This window comes from Catharus ustulatus, chromosome 32 (assembly GCF_009819885.2).
Source record: "Catharus ustulatus isolate bCatUst1 chromosome 32, bCatUst1.pri.v2, whole genome shotgun sequence".
Taxonomy (NCBI): Eukaryota; Metazoa; Chordata; class Aves; order Passeriformes; family Turdidae; genus Catharus; species Catharus ustulatus.
The window spans coordinates 1,706,372-1,723,782 of NC_046252.1; the positions used below are offsets into that span (position 1 = coordinate 1,706,372).

Consider the following 17,411-nt stretch of genomic DNA (forward strand, 5'->3'; position numbering starts at 1 on the left):
GGGGGGGGAATTTGGGGTGGAATTTGGGACTTTGGGGTGGAATTCAGGGTGGATTTGGGATTTGGGGGGGGAATTTGGGATTTGGGGTCAGAATTTTGGGTGGGTTTGGGACTTGGGGGAGAATTTGGGGACGGATTTAGGGGGAATTTGGGATTTTGGGTGGAAATTTGGGATTTTGGGTGGGAATTTGGGATTTTCAGGTCAGAAATTTGGGTGGGTTTGGGATTTGGGGAGGGAATTTGGGATTTTGAGTGGGAATTTGGGATTTGGGGGGAGAATTTGGGGGGAATTTGGGATTTTGGGTGGGAATTTGGGATGGATTTGGAATTTGGGGTCAGAATTTTGGGTGGGTTTGGGATCTGGGGAGGGAATTTGGGGGGAATTTGGGATTTTGGGGTGGAATTCGGGGTGGATTTGGGATTTTGGGTGGGAATTTTGGGTGGGTTTGGGATTTGGGGAGGGAATTTGGAATTTTGGGGTGGGAATTTGGGATTTGGGGGGAGGGAATTTGGGATTTGGGGGGAGGGAATTTGGGATTTGGGGGGGATTTGGGGGGGGAATTTGTGATGGATTTGGGCATTCCCAGGGATCTGGGATAGATCTGGGATGGTTTAGGATGGTTTTAGGATGGATTTGGGATCCCTCACCAGCCCCATGGGCACACCCAGGGATCTGGGATGGATTTAGGATGGATTGAGGATAATTTAAGATGGATTTAGGATGGATTCAGGATGGATTTGGGATGATTTTTGACCCCATACCAGACCCACGGCCATGCCCAGGGATCTGGGATGGGTTTAAGATGATTTTAGGATGGATTTGGGATGGTTTTAGGATAATTTTTGATCCCTCACCGGCCCCACGGGCACACCCAGGGATCTGGGATGGATTTAGGATAGATTTAGGATAATTTAGGATGGATTTAGGATAATTTTAGGATGATTTTAGGATTATTTTGGGGTGATTTTGGGACCCCTCACTGGCCCCACGGGCATGCCCAGGGATTTGGGATGGATTTAGGATGATTTAGGATGGATTTAAGGTGGATTTAGGATAATTTCAGGATAATTTCAGATCTCTTACAGGCCCCACGGGCACACCCAGGGATCTGGGATGGATTTAGGATGGATTTAGGATAATTTAAGACGGATTTAGGATAATTTAACATGGATTTAGGATAATTTAAGATGATTTTAGGATGGATTTGGGATGATTTTTGATCCCTCACCGGCCCCACGGGCATGCCCAGGGATCTGGGATGGATCTGGGATGGATTTAAGATGGATTTAGGATAATTTAGGATGGATTTAGGATGGATTTAGGATTATTTGGGGGATCCCTCACTGGCCCCACGGGCATGCCCAGGAATCTGGGGTGGATTTAGGATGATTTCAGGATGGATTTGGGATGGATTTGGGATGGATTAAAGATGGATTTAGGATAATTTAAGATGATTTTAGGATAATTTTAGGATGATTTTTTGGCCCCTCACCGGCCCCACGGGCATGCCCAGGGATCTGGGATGGATTTAGGATAATTTAAAAAGGATTTAAGATGATTTTAGGATAATTTTAGGATAATTTTTGGCCCCTCACCGGCCCCACGGGCATGCCCAGCGCGATCCTCAGCTCGTCCGAGAGATCTCCCGGCTTCTTCTCCTTGAGCCGCGTCTCAAACTCCTTCCCCTGGGGACACAGGGGACAGGGAGGGGACAGGGAGGGGACAGGGAGGGACACAGGGTCACACAGGGTCACACAGGGTCACACAGGGGTCACCAAACCCCAAAAGCCACCCCAGGATGTCCCCAAAGCCCAAAATGTCCGACCAAGGCGTCCCCAAATCACAAAATTTCTTCTCAGAACATCCCCAAATGTCCCCTCAGAATGTCCCCAAAGCCTCCAAAGTCCCCCCAGTTGTCCCCAGGAGCCATCAGGTGTGCCCAGGTGTGTCCCCATCTGTCTCCAGGTGTCCCCAGGTGAGTCCCAGGTGCCCCCAGGCTGTCCCTAGGTGAGTCCCAGCTATCCCCAGGTGTGTCCCCAGCTGTCCCCAGCTACCCCCAGGTTCCCCCAGGTGCCCCTAGGTGTGTCCCCAAATGTCCCCAGGTGTGTCCCCAGTTGTCCCCAGGTCCCCCCAGCTGTCCCCATCTGTCTCCAGACCCCCCAGATGTCCCCAGGTGTGTCCCCAGCTGTCCCCAGGTGTGTCCCCAAATGTCCCCAGGTGCCCCTAGGTGTGTCCCCAAATGCCCCCAGCTGTCCCCAGGCTGTCCCCAGGTCCCCCCAGCTGTCCCCAGGTATCCCCAGGTGTGTCCAGGTCCCCCCAGATCCCCCCAGGTATCCCCAGGTGTGTCCCCATCTGTCCCCACCTGTCCCAGGTGTCCCCAGCTATCCCAAGGTGTATCCCCAAATGTCTTTAGGTGTCCCCAGGTCCCCCCAGTTGTGTCCCCAGGTGTGTCCCCAGCTGTCCCCAGGTGTGTCCCCAGCTTTCTCAGGTGTGCCCCCAGGTGTCCCCAGGTGTCCTCAGCTGTCCCCAGGTATCCCCAGGTGTGTCCCCAGATCCCCCCAAGTGCCCCCAGGTGTCCCCAGCTTTCTCAGGTGTGCCCCCAGGTGTCCCCAGCTGCCCCCAGGTGTCCCCAGCTGCCCCCAGCTATCCCCACGAGCCCCCAGGTGTGTCCCCATCTGTCCCCAGGTGTGTGACCCTCCCCAGGTGTGTCTCAGGTGTGTCCCCAGCTGTCCCCAGCTGTGCCCAGGTGTCCCCATCTGTCCCCAGCTATCCCTAGGTGCCCCCAGGTGTCCCCAGGTGTGTCCCCAAAGTCCCCCCAGGTGCCCCCAGGTGTGTCCCCAGGTGTCCCCATGTGTCCCCAGGTGTGTCCCCAGGCTGTCCCCAGGTGTGTCCCATCTGTCCCCATGTGTCCCCATGTGTCCCCATGTGTCCCCAGGTGCCACCTCGTAGTAGAGGTCCCCGTGGATGGTCAGCTTGGGCTTGGTCTGCCATTTGAAGAAGGCGTCGTGCAGCTTCTGGTAATCGATGTCGATCTTGCCCATCTTGGGCCGAACCTTCTCCCGCATCTTGGACTTCATGGTCTTCTGCTCCTCCTGGGGGGACAGGGACAGTGACAGCTCAGGGACAGGGACAGCATGGGGACAGGGACAGCATGGGGACTTCATGGTCTTCTGCTCCTCCTGGGGGGACAGGGACGGTGACACAGGGACAGGGACAGCATGGGGACAGGGACAGCATGGGGACTTCATGGTCTTCTGCTCCTCCTGGGGGGGACAGGGATGGTGACACAGGGACAGTGACAGTGATAGGGGGACAGGGACAGCATGGGGACTTCATGGTCTTCTGCTCCTCCTGGGGGGGACAGGGACGGTGACACAGGGACAGGGACAGGGACAGCATGGGGACTTCATGGTCTTCTGCTCCTCCTGGGGGGGACAGGGCGGTGACAGGGACAGGGACAGGGGGACAGGGACAGCATGGGGACTTCATGGTCTTCTGCTCCTCCTGGGGGGGACAGGGCGGTGACAGGGACAGGGGGACAGGGACAGCATGGGGACTTCATGGTCTTCTGCTCCTCCTGGGGGGGACAGGGACGGTGACAGGGACAGCTCAGGGACAGGGACAGCATGGGGACAGGGACAGCACAGGAACAGGGACAGCACGGGGACAGGGACAGGGGGACAGGGACAGCTCAGGGACAGGGACAGGGACAGCATGGGGACAGGGACAGTGACAGCATGGGGACTTCATGGTCTTCTGCTCCTCCTGGGGGGGACAGGGCGGTGACAGGGACAGGGACAGTGACAGGGACAGGGACAGCTCAGCATGGGGACAGGGCGGTGACAGGGACAGGGGCAGTGACAGGGACAGCTCAGGGACAGGACGGTGACAGGGACAGGGACAGCTCAGGGACAGGGACAGTGACAGGGACAGCATGGGGACAGCACAGGGACAGCATGGGGACAGGGACAGCACAGGGACAGGGACAGGGCGGTGACAGGGACAGGGACAGTGACAGGGACAGTGACAGGGACAGCATGGGGACAGGGACAGGGGCAGGGACAGGGACAGGGGCAGTGACAGCATGGGGACAGGGGACAGGGATAGGGGACAGGGGCAGTGACAGGGACAGGGGCAGTGACAGGGACAGTGACGGGGGACAAGGACAGCATGGGGACAGGGACAGCCACAGCCTCAGCACGGGGACAGGGACAGCTCAGGGACAGTGACAGAGGGACAGGGACAGCATGGGGACAGGGACAGCATGGGGACAGGGACAGCTCAGCAGGGGGACAGGGACAGCATGGGGACAGGGACAGCTCAGCAGGGGGACAGGGACAGGGACAGAGGGCTTGGGGACATCTCCTGGATCCCTGTGAGCCCCGACCCCCCACCAGGAACCCCCCAAACCCCTTCCCCTCCCCATGGCTGCCCTCACAGCTGTCCCCAAGGTGTCCCCAAACTGTCCCCCCCTTCTCCTGCAGGGCCTCTCTCATCTCCTGGATCCCTGTGACCTCCCAGAACCTCCCCAAACCCAACCCCAAACCCCTTCCCATCCCCATGGCTGCTCCCTAAGTGTCCCCAAGGTGTCCCCAAGGTGTCCCCAAGATGTCCCCAGGTGTCCCCACCTTCTCCTGCAGGGCCTCCCTCATCTCCTGGATCTCTGTGAGCCCCCAGAACCTCCTCAAACCCAACCCCAAACCCCTTCTCATCCCCACAGCTGCCCCTCTGAGTGTCCCCAAGGTGTCTCAGCTATCTCCAAACTGTCCCCAAGCTGTCCCCAGCTGTCCCCAAGTGTCCCCAGGTGTCCCCACCTTCTCCTGCAGGGTCTCCCTCATCTCCTGGATCCCTGTGACCCCCCAGAACCTCCCCAAACTCAACCCCAAACCCAACCCCAAACCCCTTCCCCTCCCCATGGCTGCCCCTCTAAGTGTCCCCAAGGTGTCCCCAGCTGTCCCCAAGTGTCCCCAGGTGTCCCCACCTCCTGCAGGGCCTCCCTCATCTCCTGGATGCTCCTGAGCCCCCAGAACCTCCCCAAACCCAACCCCAAACCCAACCCCAAACCCCTTCCCATCCCCATGGCTGCTCCCTAAGTGTCCCCACTGTCCCCAAGGTGTCCTCAAGGTGTCCCCAAGCTGTCCCCACCTTCTCCTGCAGGGCCTCCCTCATCTCCTGGATCCCTGTGAGCCCCCAGAACCTCCCCAACCCCAAACCCCTTCTCATCCCCACAGCTGCCCTCACAACTGTCCCCAAGGTGTCCCCAACTGTCCCCAAGGTGTCCCCAGGTGTCCCCACCTTCTCCTGCAGGGCCTCCCTCATCTCCTGGATCCCTGTGACCCCCCAGAATCTCCCCAAACTCAACCCTAAACCCCTTCCCATCCCCACAGCTGCCCCACAGCTGCCCCTCTCAGTGTCCCCACTGTCCCCAAGGTGTCCCCAAGTGTCCCCAGGTGTCCCCACCTTCTCCTGCAGGGCCTCCCTCATCTCCTGGATGCCTGAGAGCCCCCAGAACCTCCCCAAACCCAGCCCCAAACCCCTTCCCATCCCCATGGTCGCCCCTCTCACTGTCCCCAAGGTGTCCCCAGCTGTCCCCACTGTCCCCAGGTGTCCCCAGGTGTCCCCACCTTCTCCTGCAGGGCCTCCCTCATCTCCTGGATCCCTGTGAGCCCCCGGAACCGCCCCAGAACCTCCCCAAACCCAACCCCAAACCCAGCCCCAAACCTGTTCCCATCCCCACAGCTGCCCCTCTCAGTGTCCCCAAGGTGTCTCAGCTATCTCCAAACTGTCCCCAAGGTGTCCCCAGCTGTCCCCAAGTGTCCCCAGGTGTCCCCACCTTCTCCTGCAGGGCCTCCCTCATCTCCTGGATCCCTGTCCGTTTGATGAAGTCGGGCAGCTCGAAGGGAGGTTTCTCGATGCCCCTCTTGCCCTGCAGGTATTTCCTCTTGAAGCACCAGTGCCGCGGCACCGGCACCGAGTTCCGCGTGGCCTTGAGGTGCACCAGGAGCTTGGGGTCCTGCGCGGTGACATCGTGCATCTCCACCACGTCCGGCCGGGCCACCAGCTGGGGGGACAAAGGGGACATCAGGGGACATCAGGGGACATCAAGGGAGTGGCACTGGGTCACACAGAGTGCCCTCTGCGCGGTGACATCGACCATCTCCACCACGTCCGGCCGGGCCACCAGCTGGGGGGACACAGGGGACATCAGGGGAGTGGCACTGGGTCACACAGAGTGACCTCTGCGCGGTGACATCGTGCATCTCCACCACGTCAGGGCGGGCCACCAGCTGGGGACAGCAGGGGGACAGCAAGGGGACATCAGGGGAGTGGCATTGAGTCACACAGAGTGACCTCTGGGTGGTGACATCGTGCATCTCCACCACGTCCGGCCGGGCCACCAGCTGGGGGGACACAGGGGACATCAGGGGACAGCTGGGGACAGCAGGGGACAGCTGGGGACAGCAGAGGACAGCTGGGGACAGCGGCAGGGAGAGCCCCAGGGTGGCACTGGAGTCCCCAGAGTGACCTCTGGGTGTCACATCGTGCATCTCCACCACGTCCGGCCGGGCCACCAGCTGGGGACAGCAAAGGGACATCAGGGGACATCAGGGGACAATGGCAGGGAGAGCCCCAGGGTGGCACTGGGTCACACAGAGTGACCCCTGTGCGGTGACATCGAGCATCTCCACCAGTGCCACCAGCTGGGGGCAGCAAGGGGACATCAGGGGAGAGCTGGGGACAATGGCAGGGAGAGCCCCAGGGTGGCACTGGGTCACACAGAGTGACCTCTGCATGGTGACATCGTGCATCTCCACCATGTCTGGGCGGGCCACCAGCTGGGGGGGACACAGGGGACATCAGGGGACAGCAGGGGACAGCAAAGGGACATCAGGGGACAGCAAAAGGACATCAGGGGACATCAAGGGAGTGGCACTGGGTCACACAGAGTGACCTCTGCGCGGTGACATCGTGCATCTCCACCACGTCAGGGCGGGCCACCAGCTGTGGGGACAGCAAAGGGACAGCAAAGGGACATCAGGGGACAGTTGGGGACAAAGGGGGAGTGAGTTCCAGGGTGGCACTGGGTCACACAGAGTGACCTCTGTGCGGTGACATCGTGCATCTCTACCACGTCAGGGCGGGCCACCAGCTGGGGGGACACAGGGGACAGCAAAGGGACATCAGGGGAGTGGCACTGGGTCACACACAGTGACCTCTGCATGGTGACATCGAGCATCTCCACCATGTCAGGGCGGGACACCAGCTGGGGACAGCAAGGGGACATCAGGGGAGTGGCACTGGGTCACACAGAGTGACCTCTGTGTGGTGACATCGAGCATCTCCACCAGTGCCACCAGTTGTGGGGACAAAGGGACATCAGGGGACAAAGGGGGAGTGAGCCTCAGGGTGGCACTGGGTCACACAGAGTGACCTCTGGGTGTCACATCGAGCATCTCCACCACGTCCGGCCGGGCCACCAGCTGGGGGGACACAGGGGACATCAGGGGAGTGGCACTGGGTCACACAGAGTGACCTCTGTGCAGTGACATCGGGCATCTCCACCACGTCAGGGCAAGCCACCAGCTGGGGACAGCAAAGGGACATCAGGGGACAGCAGGGGACAATGGCAGGGAGAGCCCCAGGGTGGCACTGGAGTCCCCAGAGTGACCCCTGGGTGGTGGCACTGTCCATCTTCACCAGTGCCACAAGCTGTGGGGACAGCAAAGGGACATCAGGGGACAGCAGGGACAGCAAAGGGACATCAGGGGACAGCAGGGACAGCAAAGGGACATCAGGGGACAAAGGACAGTTAGAGGGGGACAGCTCCAGAATGGCGCTGGGGACACCAAAGTGACCCTGAGGGACACCAGGGTGGCACAAGGACAAGGCTGAAGTCCCCCCATGGCGGCACCAGTGTCCCCAGGAAGGTGACAAGGGACACACTGCCCACCCCAGGGTGGCTCTGGTGTCACCAGGAAGGTGACAAGGGACACACTGCCCACCCCAGGGTGGCACCAGTGTCCCCAGGAAGGTGACAAGGGACACACTGCCCACCCCAGGGTGGCACCAGTGTCCCCAGGAAGGTGACAAGGGACACACTGCCCACTCCAGGGTGGCACCAGTGTCCCCAGGAAGGTGACAAGGGACACACTGCCCACTCCAGGGTGGCACCAGTGTCCCCAGGAAGGTGACAAGGGACACACTGCCCACCCCAGGGTGGCTCTGGTGTCACCTCAGCGCTGTCCCCAGCTCTGAGTGCCACCCACACCCCCCGGGGAGGGGACAGGGCTGTGTCCTCAAGTGTCCCCAAGGGTCCCCAAGTGCCACCAGGTGTCCCCAAATGTCCCCAAGTGTCACCTGCTTCAGCTCAGCCACCGTGAACCTGTTCATGCGCCGCAGTTTCTTCTTGGACAGCTTGGGGACCTCCTGCTTCTTCTCCTGGGGACACGAGGGGACAGCACGAGTGACACCGAGAGGGGACACCCCTGGTGGCACTGCCCACTGTCCCTGTACCCTCCTGTCCCTGCTGTCACCACCCCCAGGGTCCCCAATGTCCCTGTGCCCTCCCTGTCCCTGCTGTCACCACCCCCAGGGTCCCCAAACACCCCCCTGTGCTGTCCCCAACTCGGTGCCAGCTCCTGCTGCCACCTCCTGTCACCCTCAGTGTCACCATGCTGTCCCCCTGATGTCCCCAGTGTCACCTGCTTGTCCTTGGAGCTGTCCCCAGTGTCCCCAATGTCCCCAGACCCCAATGTCCCATCAATGTCCCCAGTGTCACCTGCTCATCCTCAGAGCTGTCCCCATCGCTGCCCCTGGTGCCCAATGTCCCCTCAGTGTCCCCAATGTCCCCTCAGTGTCACCTGTTCATCCTCAGAGCTGTCCCCGTCGCTGCCCCTGGTGCCTAATGTCCCCTCAGTGTCCCCAATGTCCCCTGAGTGTCACCTGCTCGTCCTCAGAGCTGTCCCCATCGCTGCCCCTGGTGCCTAATGTCCCCTCAGTGTCCCCAATGTCCCCTGAGTGTCACCTGCTCGTCCTCAGAGCTGTCCCCGTCGCTGCCCCTGGTGCCCAATGTCCCCTCAGTGTCCCCTCAGTGTCCCCAATGCCCCCTCAATGTCCCCTCAGTGTCACCTGCTCATCCTCAGAGATGTCCCCATCGCTGTCCCTGGTGTCCAATGTCCCCTCAGTGTCCCCCCAATGTCACCTGTTCATCCTCAGAGCTGTCCCCATCGCTGCCCCTGGTGCCCTATGTCCCCTCAGTGTCCCCAATGTCCCCTCAGTGTCACCTGCTCGTCCTCAGAGCTGTCCCCATTGCTGCCCCTGGTGCCCAATGTCCCCAATGTCCCCTCAATGTCCCCTCAGTGTCACCTGCTCGTCCTCAGAGCTGTCCCCGTCGCTGCCCCTGGTGCCCAATGTCCCCTCAATGTCCCCAATGTCCCCTCAGTGTCACCTGCTCGTCCTCAGAGCTGTCCCCATCGCTGCCCCTGGTGCCCAATGTCCCCTCAGTGTCCCCTCAGTGTCACCTGTTCATCCTCAGAGCTGTCCCCGTCGCTGCCCCTGGTGCCCAATGTCCCCTCAGTGTCCCCAATGTCCCCTCAGTGTCACCTGCTCGTCCTCAGAGCTGTCCCCATCGCTGCCCCTGGTGCCCAATGTCCCCTCAGTGTCCCTCAGTGTCCCCAGTGTCCCCTCAGTGTCACCTGTTCATCCTCAGAGCTGTCCCCATCGCTGCCCCTGGTGCCCAATGTCCCCTCAGTGTCCCCAATGTCCCCTCAGTGTCACCTGCTCGTCCTCAGAGCTGTCCCCGTCGCTGCCCCTGGTGCCCAATGTCCCCTCAGTGTCCCCAATGTCCCCTCAGTGTCCCCTCAGTGTCCCCTCAGTGTCACCTGCTCGTCCTCAGAGCTGTCCCCGTCGCTGCCCCTGGTGCCCAATGTCCCCTCAGTGTCCCCTCAGTGTCACCTGTTCATCCTCAGAGCTGTCCCCGTCGCTGCCCCTGGTGCCCAATGTCCCCTCAGTGTCACCTGCTCGTCCTCAGAGCTGTCCCCATCGCTGCCCCTGGTGCCATCCTCGGGTCCCTTTTTCCGGGGCGCTCCGGCGCTCTCGGCTCGCTCCGCCCGCTCCGGCTCCTTCTCCTTGTCCTTCTTCACCTCGTCTGTCAGCTGAGGGGACAGGGACAGGGGACACAGGGACAGGGACACAGGGACAGGGGACACAGGGACAGGGGACACAGGGACAGGGGACACAGGGACAGGACAGGGGAAGAGGTCAGGGGCCAGCACCACCCAGCAGTGACTCCTGGCACCCAGGAATAACACAGGAGTGACCCTTGGCATCCATGAGTGACCCAGCAGTGACCCTTGAGTGACCCCTGTCACCCAAAAGTGACCCATGAGTGACCCCTGTCATCCAAAAATGACCTAGCAATGACCCCAGAGTGACCCTTGGCACCCAAACGTGACCCCTGAGTGACCCCTGTCACCCAAAAGTGACCCAGGGGTGACCCCTGTCCCCCAAAGGTGACCCCTGAGTGACTCCTGGCACCCAAAGGTGACCCAGCAATGACCCCTGAGTGACCCCTGTCACCCATAGGTGACCCCTGAGTGACCCCTGTCACCCAAAAGTGACCCAGCAATGACCCTTGAGTGACCCCTGTCCCCCAGAGGTGACCCAGCAGTGCCCCCTGTCCCCCATAGGTGACCCCTGAGTGACCCATAGGTGACCCCTGTCCCCGACAGGTGACCCATGAGTGATCCCTGTCACCCAGAGGTGACCCAGGGGTGACCCCTGTCCCCCAGAGGTGACCCGAGGTGCCCCCAGCAGTGTCCCCTGTCCCCACAGGTGCCCCCAGCAGTGCCCCCTGTCCCCCATAGGTGCCCCCTATCCCCCCAGGTGACCCAGGGGTGACCTTTGCATGACCCCTGTCCCCCATGGATGATCCAGGAGTGACCCCTGTCCCCACCAGGTGCCCCCAGCAGTGTCCCCTGTCCCCCATAGGTGCCCCTTGTCCCCCCCAGGTGACCCAGCAGTGTCCCCAGCAGTGCCCCCTGTCCCCACAGGTGCCCCCAGCAGTGTCCCCCGTCCCCTAGCAGTGCCCCCTGTCCCCCAGCAGTGTCCCTAGCAGTGTCCCCCATCCCCCAGCAGTGTCCCTAGCAGTGTCCCCCGTCCCCCGCCGGTGCCACCCCCGCGGTGTCACCTTGAAGGCCTCGAAGATCCTCTTGAAGAACACGAAGTTGGGGTCGTAGATCTCGGGCTCCTCGCTCACGTACTCGATCTCCACCTCGGGGGCGTCCGCGGGGGGCGGGGCCGGGGGCGGGGCCACCTCCCTGGCCACGCCCCTCCCGCGCTTCTTCTTCTTCCGGTTCCGGCGCTTCCGGTTCCGCTGGGGGGGGGGAAATGAGGGGATAATGAGGGGACAATGAGGGGACAGAGAGGGGACAATGAGGGGACAATGAGGGGACAATGAGGGGACAGAGAGGGGACAGAGAGGGCACAGAGAGGGGACAGAGAGGCAACAATGAGGGGACAGGGAAGGGACAATGATGGGACAATGAGGGGACAGAAAAGGGACAGAGAGGGGACAGGGAGGGGACAATGAGGGGACAATGAGGGGACAGGGAGGGGACAATCAGGGGACAGATCCCCCAAAAAAGGGACATTGGGGTGGCACAAGGGGGATAATGAGGGGACATTGGGGTGGCACAAGGGGGACAATGAGGGGACATCGGGGTGACCCCACATGTCCCAAACCCCCCCAGGGGCACCGAGAGAGGGGACAAAGGTGACAGCAGGGTGACAAAGGTGACATCAGTGACCCAACCCCGCCCCCCAGGTGTCAGTTTGGGCTGTCCCCGCCCTGTCCCCACCCTGTCCCCTGTGTCCTGTCCCCTGTGTCACCTCCTTCTTGGATGTCCCCGTGTCCTCCTCAGCCTCGGAGGCCGAGGCCGACGCTCGCAGCTCCGTCTCCATCTCGTCCTCAGCTGGGGGGGACGGGGGGTCAGGGGGGGCTGCACCCTTGGGTGGCACCTCTGACCCTTGGGTGTCACCCCCCATCCCTGGGTGTCACCTCTGACCCTTGGGTGTCACCTCCCACCCCTGGGTGTCACCTCCCACCCTTGGGTGTCACCTCCCACCCTTGGGTGCCACCCCTGACCCTTGGGTGTCACCCCTGACCCCTGGGTGTCACCTCCCACCCCTGGGTGGCACCTCCCACCCTTGGGTGCCACCCCTGACCCTTGGGTGTCACCTCCCACCCCTGGGTGTCACCTCCCACCCTTGGGTGTCACCTCCCACCCCTGGGTGTCACCTCTGACCCTTCGGTGTCACCTCCCACCCCTTGGGTGGCACCTCCCACCCCTGGGTGCCACCCCTGACCTTTGGGTGTCACCCCTGACCCTTGGGTGTCACCTCCCACCCCTGAGTGTCACCTCCCAACCTTCGGTGTCACCTCTGACCCCTGAGTGTCACCTCCCACCCTTGGGTGTCACCTCCCACCCTTGGGTGCCACCCCTGACCCGTGGGTGTCACCTCCCACCCTTGGGTGTCACCTCCCACCCCTGGGTGTCACCTCCCACCCTTGGGTGTCACCTCCCACCCTTGGGTGTCACCTCTGACCCCTGGGTGGCAGTGGGGGTGGCGGGGGACACCATAGGTGGCACTGGGGGGTGACAAAGACCCCTGGGTGGCACTGGGTGACACTGAGATGACACTGGGAGTGACACTGGGTGGTGACAGTGACCCCGTGGCTGACACCAGGTGCCACTGAGGTGACACCAGATGACCCTGAGGTGACCCTGGGGGTGACAGTGACCCTGTGGGTGCCCCTGAGGTGTCCCCAGCTGCCACTGAGGTGACACTAGATGATCCTGAGGTGACACCAGGTGACCCTGAGGTGTCCCCAAGTACCCCCAGGTGTCCCCAGGTGACACTAGGTGACCCTGAGTTGCCACCAGGTGACACTGAGGTGACACTGGGGGTGACAGTGACCCCGTGGGTGCCCCTGAGGTGTCCCCAGGTGACACTAGATGACCCTAGGTGACACTGGGTGACCCTGAGGTGCCACCAGGTGACACTGAGGTGACACTGGGGGTGACAGTGACCCTGTGGGTGACCCTGAGGTGACTCTGAGATGTCCCCAGGTGTCACTGAGGTGACACTAGATGACCCTGAGGTGCCCCCAGGTGACACTAGATGACCCTGAGGTGTCCCCAGGTGTCCCCAGGTGACCCTAGGGTGCCCCCAGGTGACCCTGAGGTGACACTAGATGACCCTAGATTACCCTGAGGTGCCCCTAGCTGTCCCCAGATGCCCCCAGGTGTCCCCAGGTGACCCTAGATGACCCTGAGGTGTCCCCAGGTGCCCCCAGATGACCCTGAGGTGTCCCAGGTGTCCCCAGACTCACGTGCCACCCCCGGCGCTGTCACCAGCTCCTCCTGCCGGCTCTCCTTGAGCTGCAGGATCTTCTCCAGCGCCTGCGGGATCTTGGGGCCCACCCCGGGCTCCTCCTGGGGACCCCAAAAATCAGGGGACAGACCCCAAATCAGGGACAGACCCCAAAAATCAGAGAGAACCCCTCTTGGGGCCCACCCCGGGCTCCTCCTGGGACAGGGGGGGACCCCAAAAATCAGAGAGAGATCAGGGGGGACCCCAAATCAGAGACAGACCCCAAAAATCAGAGAGACCCCTGGGGGCACCCCAAATCTGAGAGAGACCAGGCGGACATCCCAAAATCAGAGAAAGCCCCCAAAAAATCAGAGAGACCCCAAAAAATCAGAGAAACCCCCCCAAAAAATCAGAGAGAGCCCCAAAAATCAGAGCCCCAGGGATCACCCCAAAATCAGAGAGACCCCCGAAATCTGAGACAGCCCCGAAATAAGAGAGAACCCCCAAAAAATCAGAAAGACCCCCAGGGGCACCCCAAATCAGAGAGACCCCCAGAGGGGCACCCCAAATCAGAGAGACCCCCAGGGGGGCACCCCAAATCAGAGAGACCCCCCCCAAAAATCAGAGACACCCCAAAAAATCAGAGACCCCCGGGGTCACCCCAAAATCAGAGTCCAGAAATCAGTGAGACCCCCTCAAACATCCCCAGAAATCAGAGAGAGTCCCCCAGAGACCCCTCCCCACAAAAAAGAGACCCCAGGCCCAGAGAGATCCCAATAAAACCCCAGCCCCAAAGAGACCCCCAAAGAGAGACCCCCCCAGAGACCCCAGACCCACAGAGACCACAGAGAGACCCCAGACCCAGAGAGAGATCCCAACAGAGACCCCAGCCCCATAGAGACCCCCGAATAGAGACCCCAGCCCCACAGAGCTCCCCACAGAGACCCCTCCCACCAAAGAGGCCCCAGCCCCAATAGAGACCCCAAACAGAGAGACCCCAGACTCACAGAGCTCCCAACAGAGACCCCAGCCCCACAGAGACCCCCCAATAGAGACCCCAGACCCACAGAGACCCCAACAGAGACCCCAGACCCACAGAAGAGACCACAGAGAGACCCCTCCCACCAAAGAGAGACCCCAACAGAGCCCCCAGCCCCACAGAGACCCCAATAGACCCCAGACCCACAGAGCCCCTCCAATAGAGACCCCAAAGAGACCCCAGGCCCACAAAGACCCCAAACAGAGAGACCCCAACCCCACAGAGACCCCAACAGAGTCCCCAGCCCCCCAGAGCCCCCCTCCCCCCAGAGCCCCCCCTCACCTCTCTGCTGTCATCCCCGGGGGGTGGGGGGGGCCCGCGGGGCCGAGGGGCTCCCATGGCCAGGGGGGCTCCCATGGGGCTGCCTGGGGACACAGGGGACATCAGGGACAGCAGGGACACCATGGGGACACCAGGGACAGCAGGGACAGGGGACACAGGGGACACCATGGGGACACACAGGGGACAGCAGGGACAGCAGGGACAGGGGACACAGGGGACACCATGGGGACACACAGGGGACATCAGGGACAGGGGACACCATGGGGACACAGGGGACATCAGGGACAGCAGGGACAGGGGACACAGGGGACACCATGGGGACACACAGGGGACAGCAGGGACAGGGGACACAGAGGGGACATCAAGGACAGGAGCCACCACGGAGTGGGGACAAGGGTGACAAAAGCCACCATGGGGGTGTGACATCAGCAGGGACAAAAGCCACCATGGGGGGACACAGGGATGACATCAGCAAAGACAGAAGCCACCATGGGAGTGGACACAACGGTGACAAAAGCCACCATGGAGGGGACATCAGGGACAAAAAGCCACCATGGAGGGACACAGGGGTGACACACAGGTGACAAAACCCACCATGGGGGTGACACAAAGGTGACAAAAGCCACCGTGGGGATGTCCCCACCCCCTCCCCCACGTCCCCCTCCTCACCTCGGGGGTTCAGGGGGGTCCTGGCCAGGGGAGTCCCCTCGGGGGGGGCTCGGGGCGGGGCCGGGCTCAGCTTGGCCATTTCCTGCTGCTGCCGCTCCTGCTCCAGCAGCACCGCGGCCTGGGGGGGGGCAAAGGGTCAGGGGGGGTCAGGGGACATCCAGGGGTCACCCAGGGGACACCCAGGGGTCAGGGGACATCCAGGGGACACCCAGGGGTCACCCAGGGGACACCCAGGGGTCAGGGGACATCCAGGGGACACCCAGGGGTCAGGGGGACACCCAGGGCTCAGCTTGGCCATTTCCTGCTGCTGCCGCTCCTGCTCCAGCAGCACCGCGGCCTGGGGGGGCAAAGGGTCAGGGGAGGTCGGGGGGGTCAGGGGACACCCAGGGGACACCCAGGGGTCACACCCAGGGGTCACTGAGGGTGAGGGGGGGACACCCAGGGGTGAGGGGGAGCACCCAGGGGGCACCCAGGGGTCAGAGGGGGGTCAGGGGGGACACTCAGGGGTCAGGGGGACACCCATGAGGCACCCAGGGGTCACCCAGTGGTCACCCAGGGGACATCCAAGGGTCAAGGGGGGTCAGGGGGGCACCCAGAGGACACCCAGGGGTCAGCCATGGGACACCCAGGGGTCAGGGGGGCACCCAAAAGGGTCAGGGGGGCACCCAAAGGATCAGGGGGAGCACCCAGGGGACACCCAAGGGTCAGGAGAGGCACCCAAAGGGTCAGGGGGGGGTCAGGGGGCACCCAGGGGTCACCCAAAGGGGTCAAGGGGGCCACCCAAAAGGGTCAGGGGGACACCCAGGGGTCACTGAGGGTCAGTGGGACACCCATGGGATACCCAGGGGTCAGGGGGACACCCAGGGGGCACCCAGGGGACACCCAGGGGTCAGGGGAGACCCCAAGGGTCAGGGGGACACCCCAAGGGTCACCCCAAGGGTCAGGGGGACACCCAGGGGTCACTGAGGGTCAGTGGGACACCCATGGGATACCCATGGGACACCCAGGGGTCAGGGGGACACCCAAAGGGGTTGGGGGGGTCAGGGGGGCACCCAGGGGACACCCAGGGGTCACCCCAAGGGTCAGGGGACACCCAGGGGACACCCAGGGGACACCCAGGGAGCACCCAGGGGTCAGGGGGAGCACCCATGGGACACTGAGGGGACACCCCAAGGGTCAGGGGGGGCTCTGGGCTCAGCCCCCTCCCACCCCAAGGTGCCCCCCCCCACCAATGCTTAAATAATCTTAAATTAAATAATCAATCAAATTTAGGAGCATTCACTAATTTGAATCTTAAAAAATCCTTCCCAACCTAACCAACTCATTTGTAAACAAATACTTAAATAACTTTAAATAAATAATCAAATTCAAATAGCATTCACAAATTTAAATTTTAAAAAATCCTTCCCAACCTAAGTAACTCACTAATAAATCAATATTTAAATAACCTTAAGTAATCAATCAAACTTAAGTAACACTCACTAATTTAAATTTTAAAAAGTCCTTCCCTATTTATCCAAGCAATTCACCAATAAGCCAATGTTTTATCCAAACCAATTTATCAATCAATAAATATCCAAGATAAAAAAATTCCTCTCCCAATCTTCTGTGATTTGTTCTGAATCCCATTAATTACTGAAGTAAAAATAAATTACTGAACATAAAATTAAAATAAATTACTAAATATAAAATTAAAATAAATTACTAAATATAAAATTAAAATAAGTTACTAAACATAGAATTAGAATAAGTTACTAAACATAAAATTAAAATAAATTACTAAACATAAAATTAAAATAAATTACTAAATATAAAATTAAAATCAATTACTAAATATGAAGTTAAAATAAATCACTAAATATAAAATTAAAATAAGTTACTAAATATAAAATTTAAATAAATTACTAAACATAAAATTAAAATAAATTACTAAATATAAAATTAAAATCAATTACTAAACATAAAACTAAAACAAATAACTAGACACAAAATTTAAATAAATTACTAAATATAAAATTAAAATAAATTACTAAACACAACATTAAAA

At 60.2% G+C, this 17,411-nt stretch overlaps 1 protein-coding gene across 1 annotated transcript in view; it reads right to left on the reverse strand.

Annotated features, from left to right (window-relative positions):
* SF3B2 (splicing factor 3b subunit 2) overlaps positions 1-17,411 on the reverse strand; it is a 32,551-nt gene that overhangs the window by 10,729 nt on the left and 4,411 nt on the right. The window contains exons 7-17 of the mRNA XM_033083471.2: positions 15,660-15,701; positions 15,365-15,482; positions 14,696-14,778; positions 13,394-13,496; positions 11,890-11,972; positions 11,189-11,374; positions 10,017-10,154; positions 8,359-8,439; positions 5,834-6,061; positions 2,943-3,092; positions 1,596-1,685 (exon numbers count right to left, since the gene is read on the reverse strand). Of these exons, the coding sequence (XP_032939362.1) occupies positions 1,596-1,685; positions 2,943-3,092; positions 5,834-6,061; positions 8,359-8,439; positions 10,017-10,154; positions 11,189-11,374; positions 11,890-11,972; positions 13,394-13,496; positions 14,696-14,778; positions 15,365-15,482; positions 15,660-15,701 (1,302 nt within the window). The remainder of the gene's footprint in view (positions 1-1,595; positions 1,686-2,942; positions 3,093-5,833; positions 6,062-8,358; positions 8,440-10,016; positions 10,155-11,188; positions 11,375-11,889; positions 11,973-13,393; positions 13,497-14,695; positions 14,779-15,364; positions 15,483-15,659; positions 15,702-17,411) is intronic.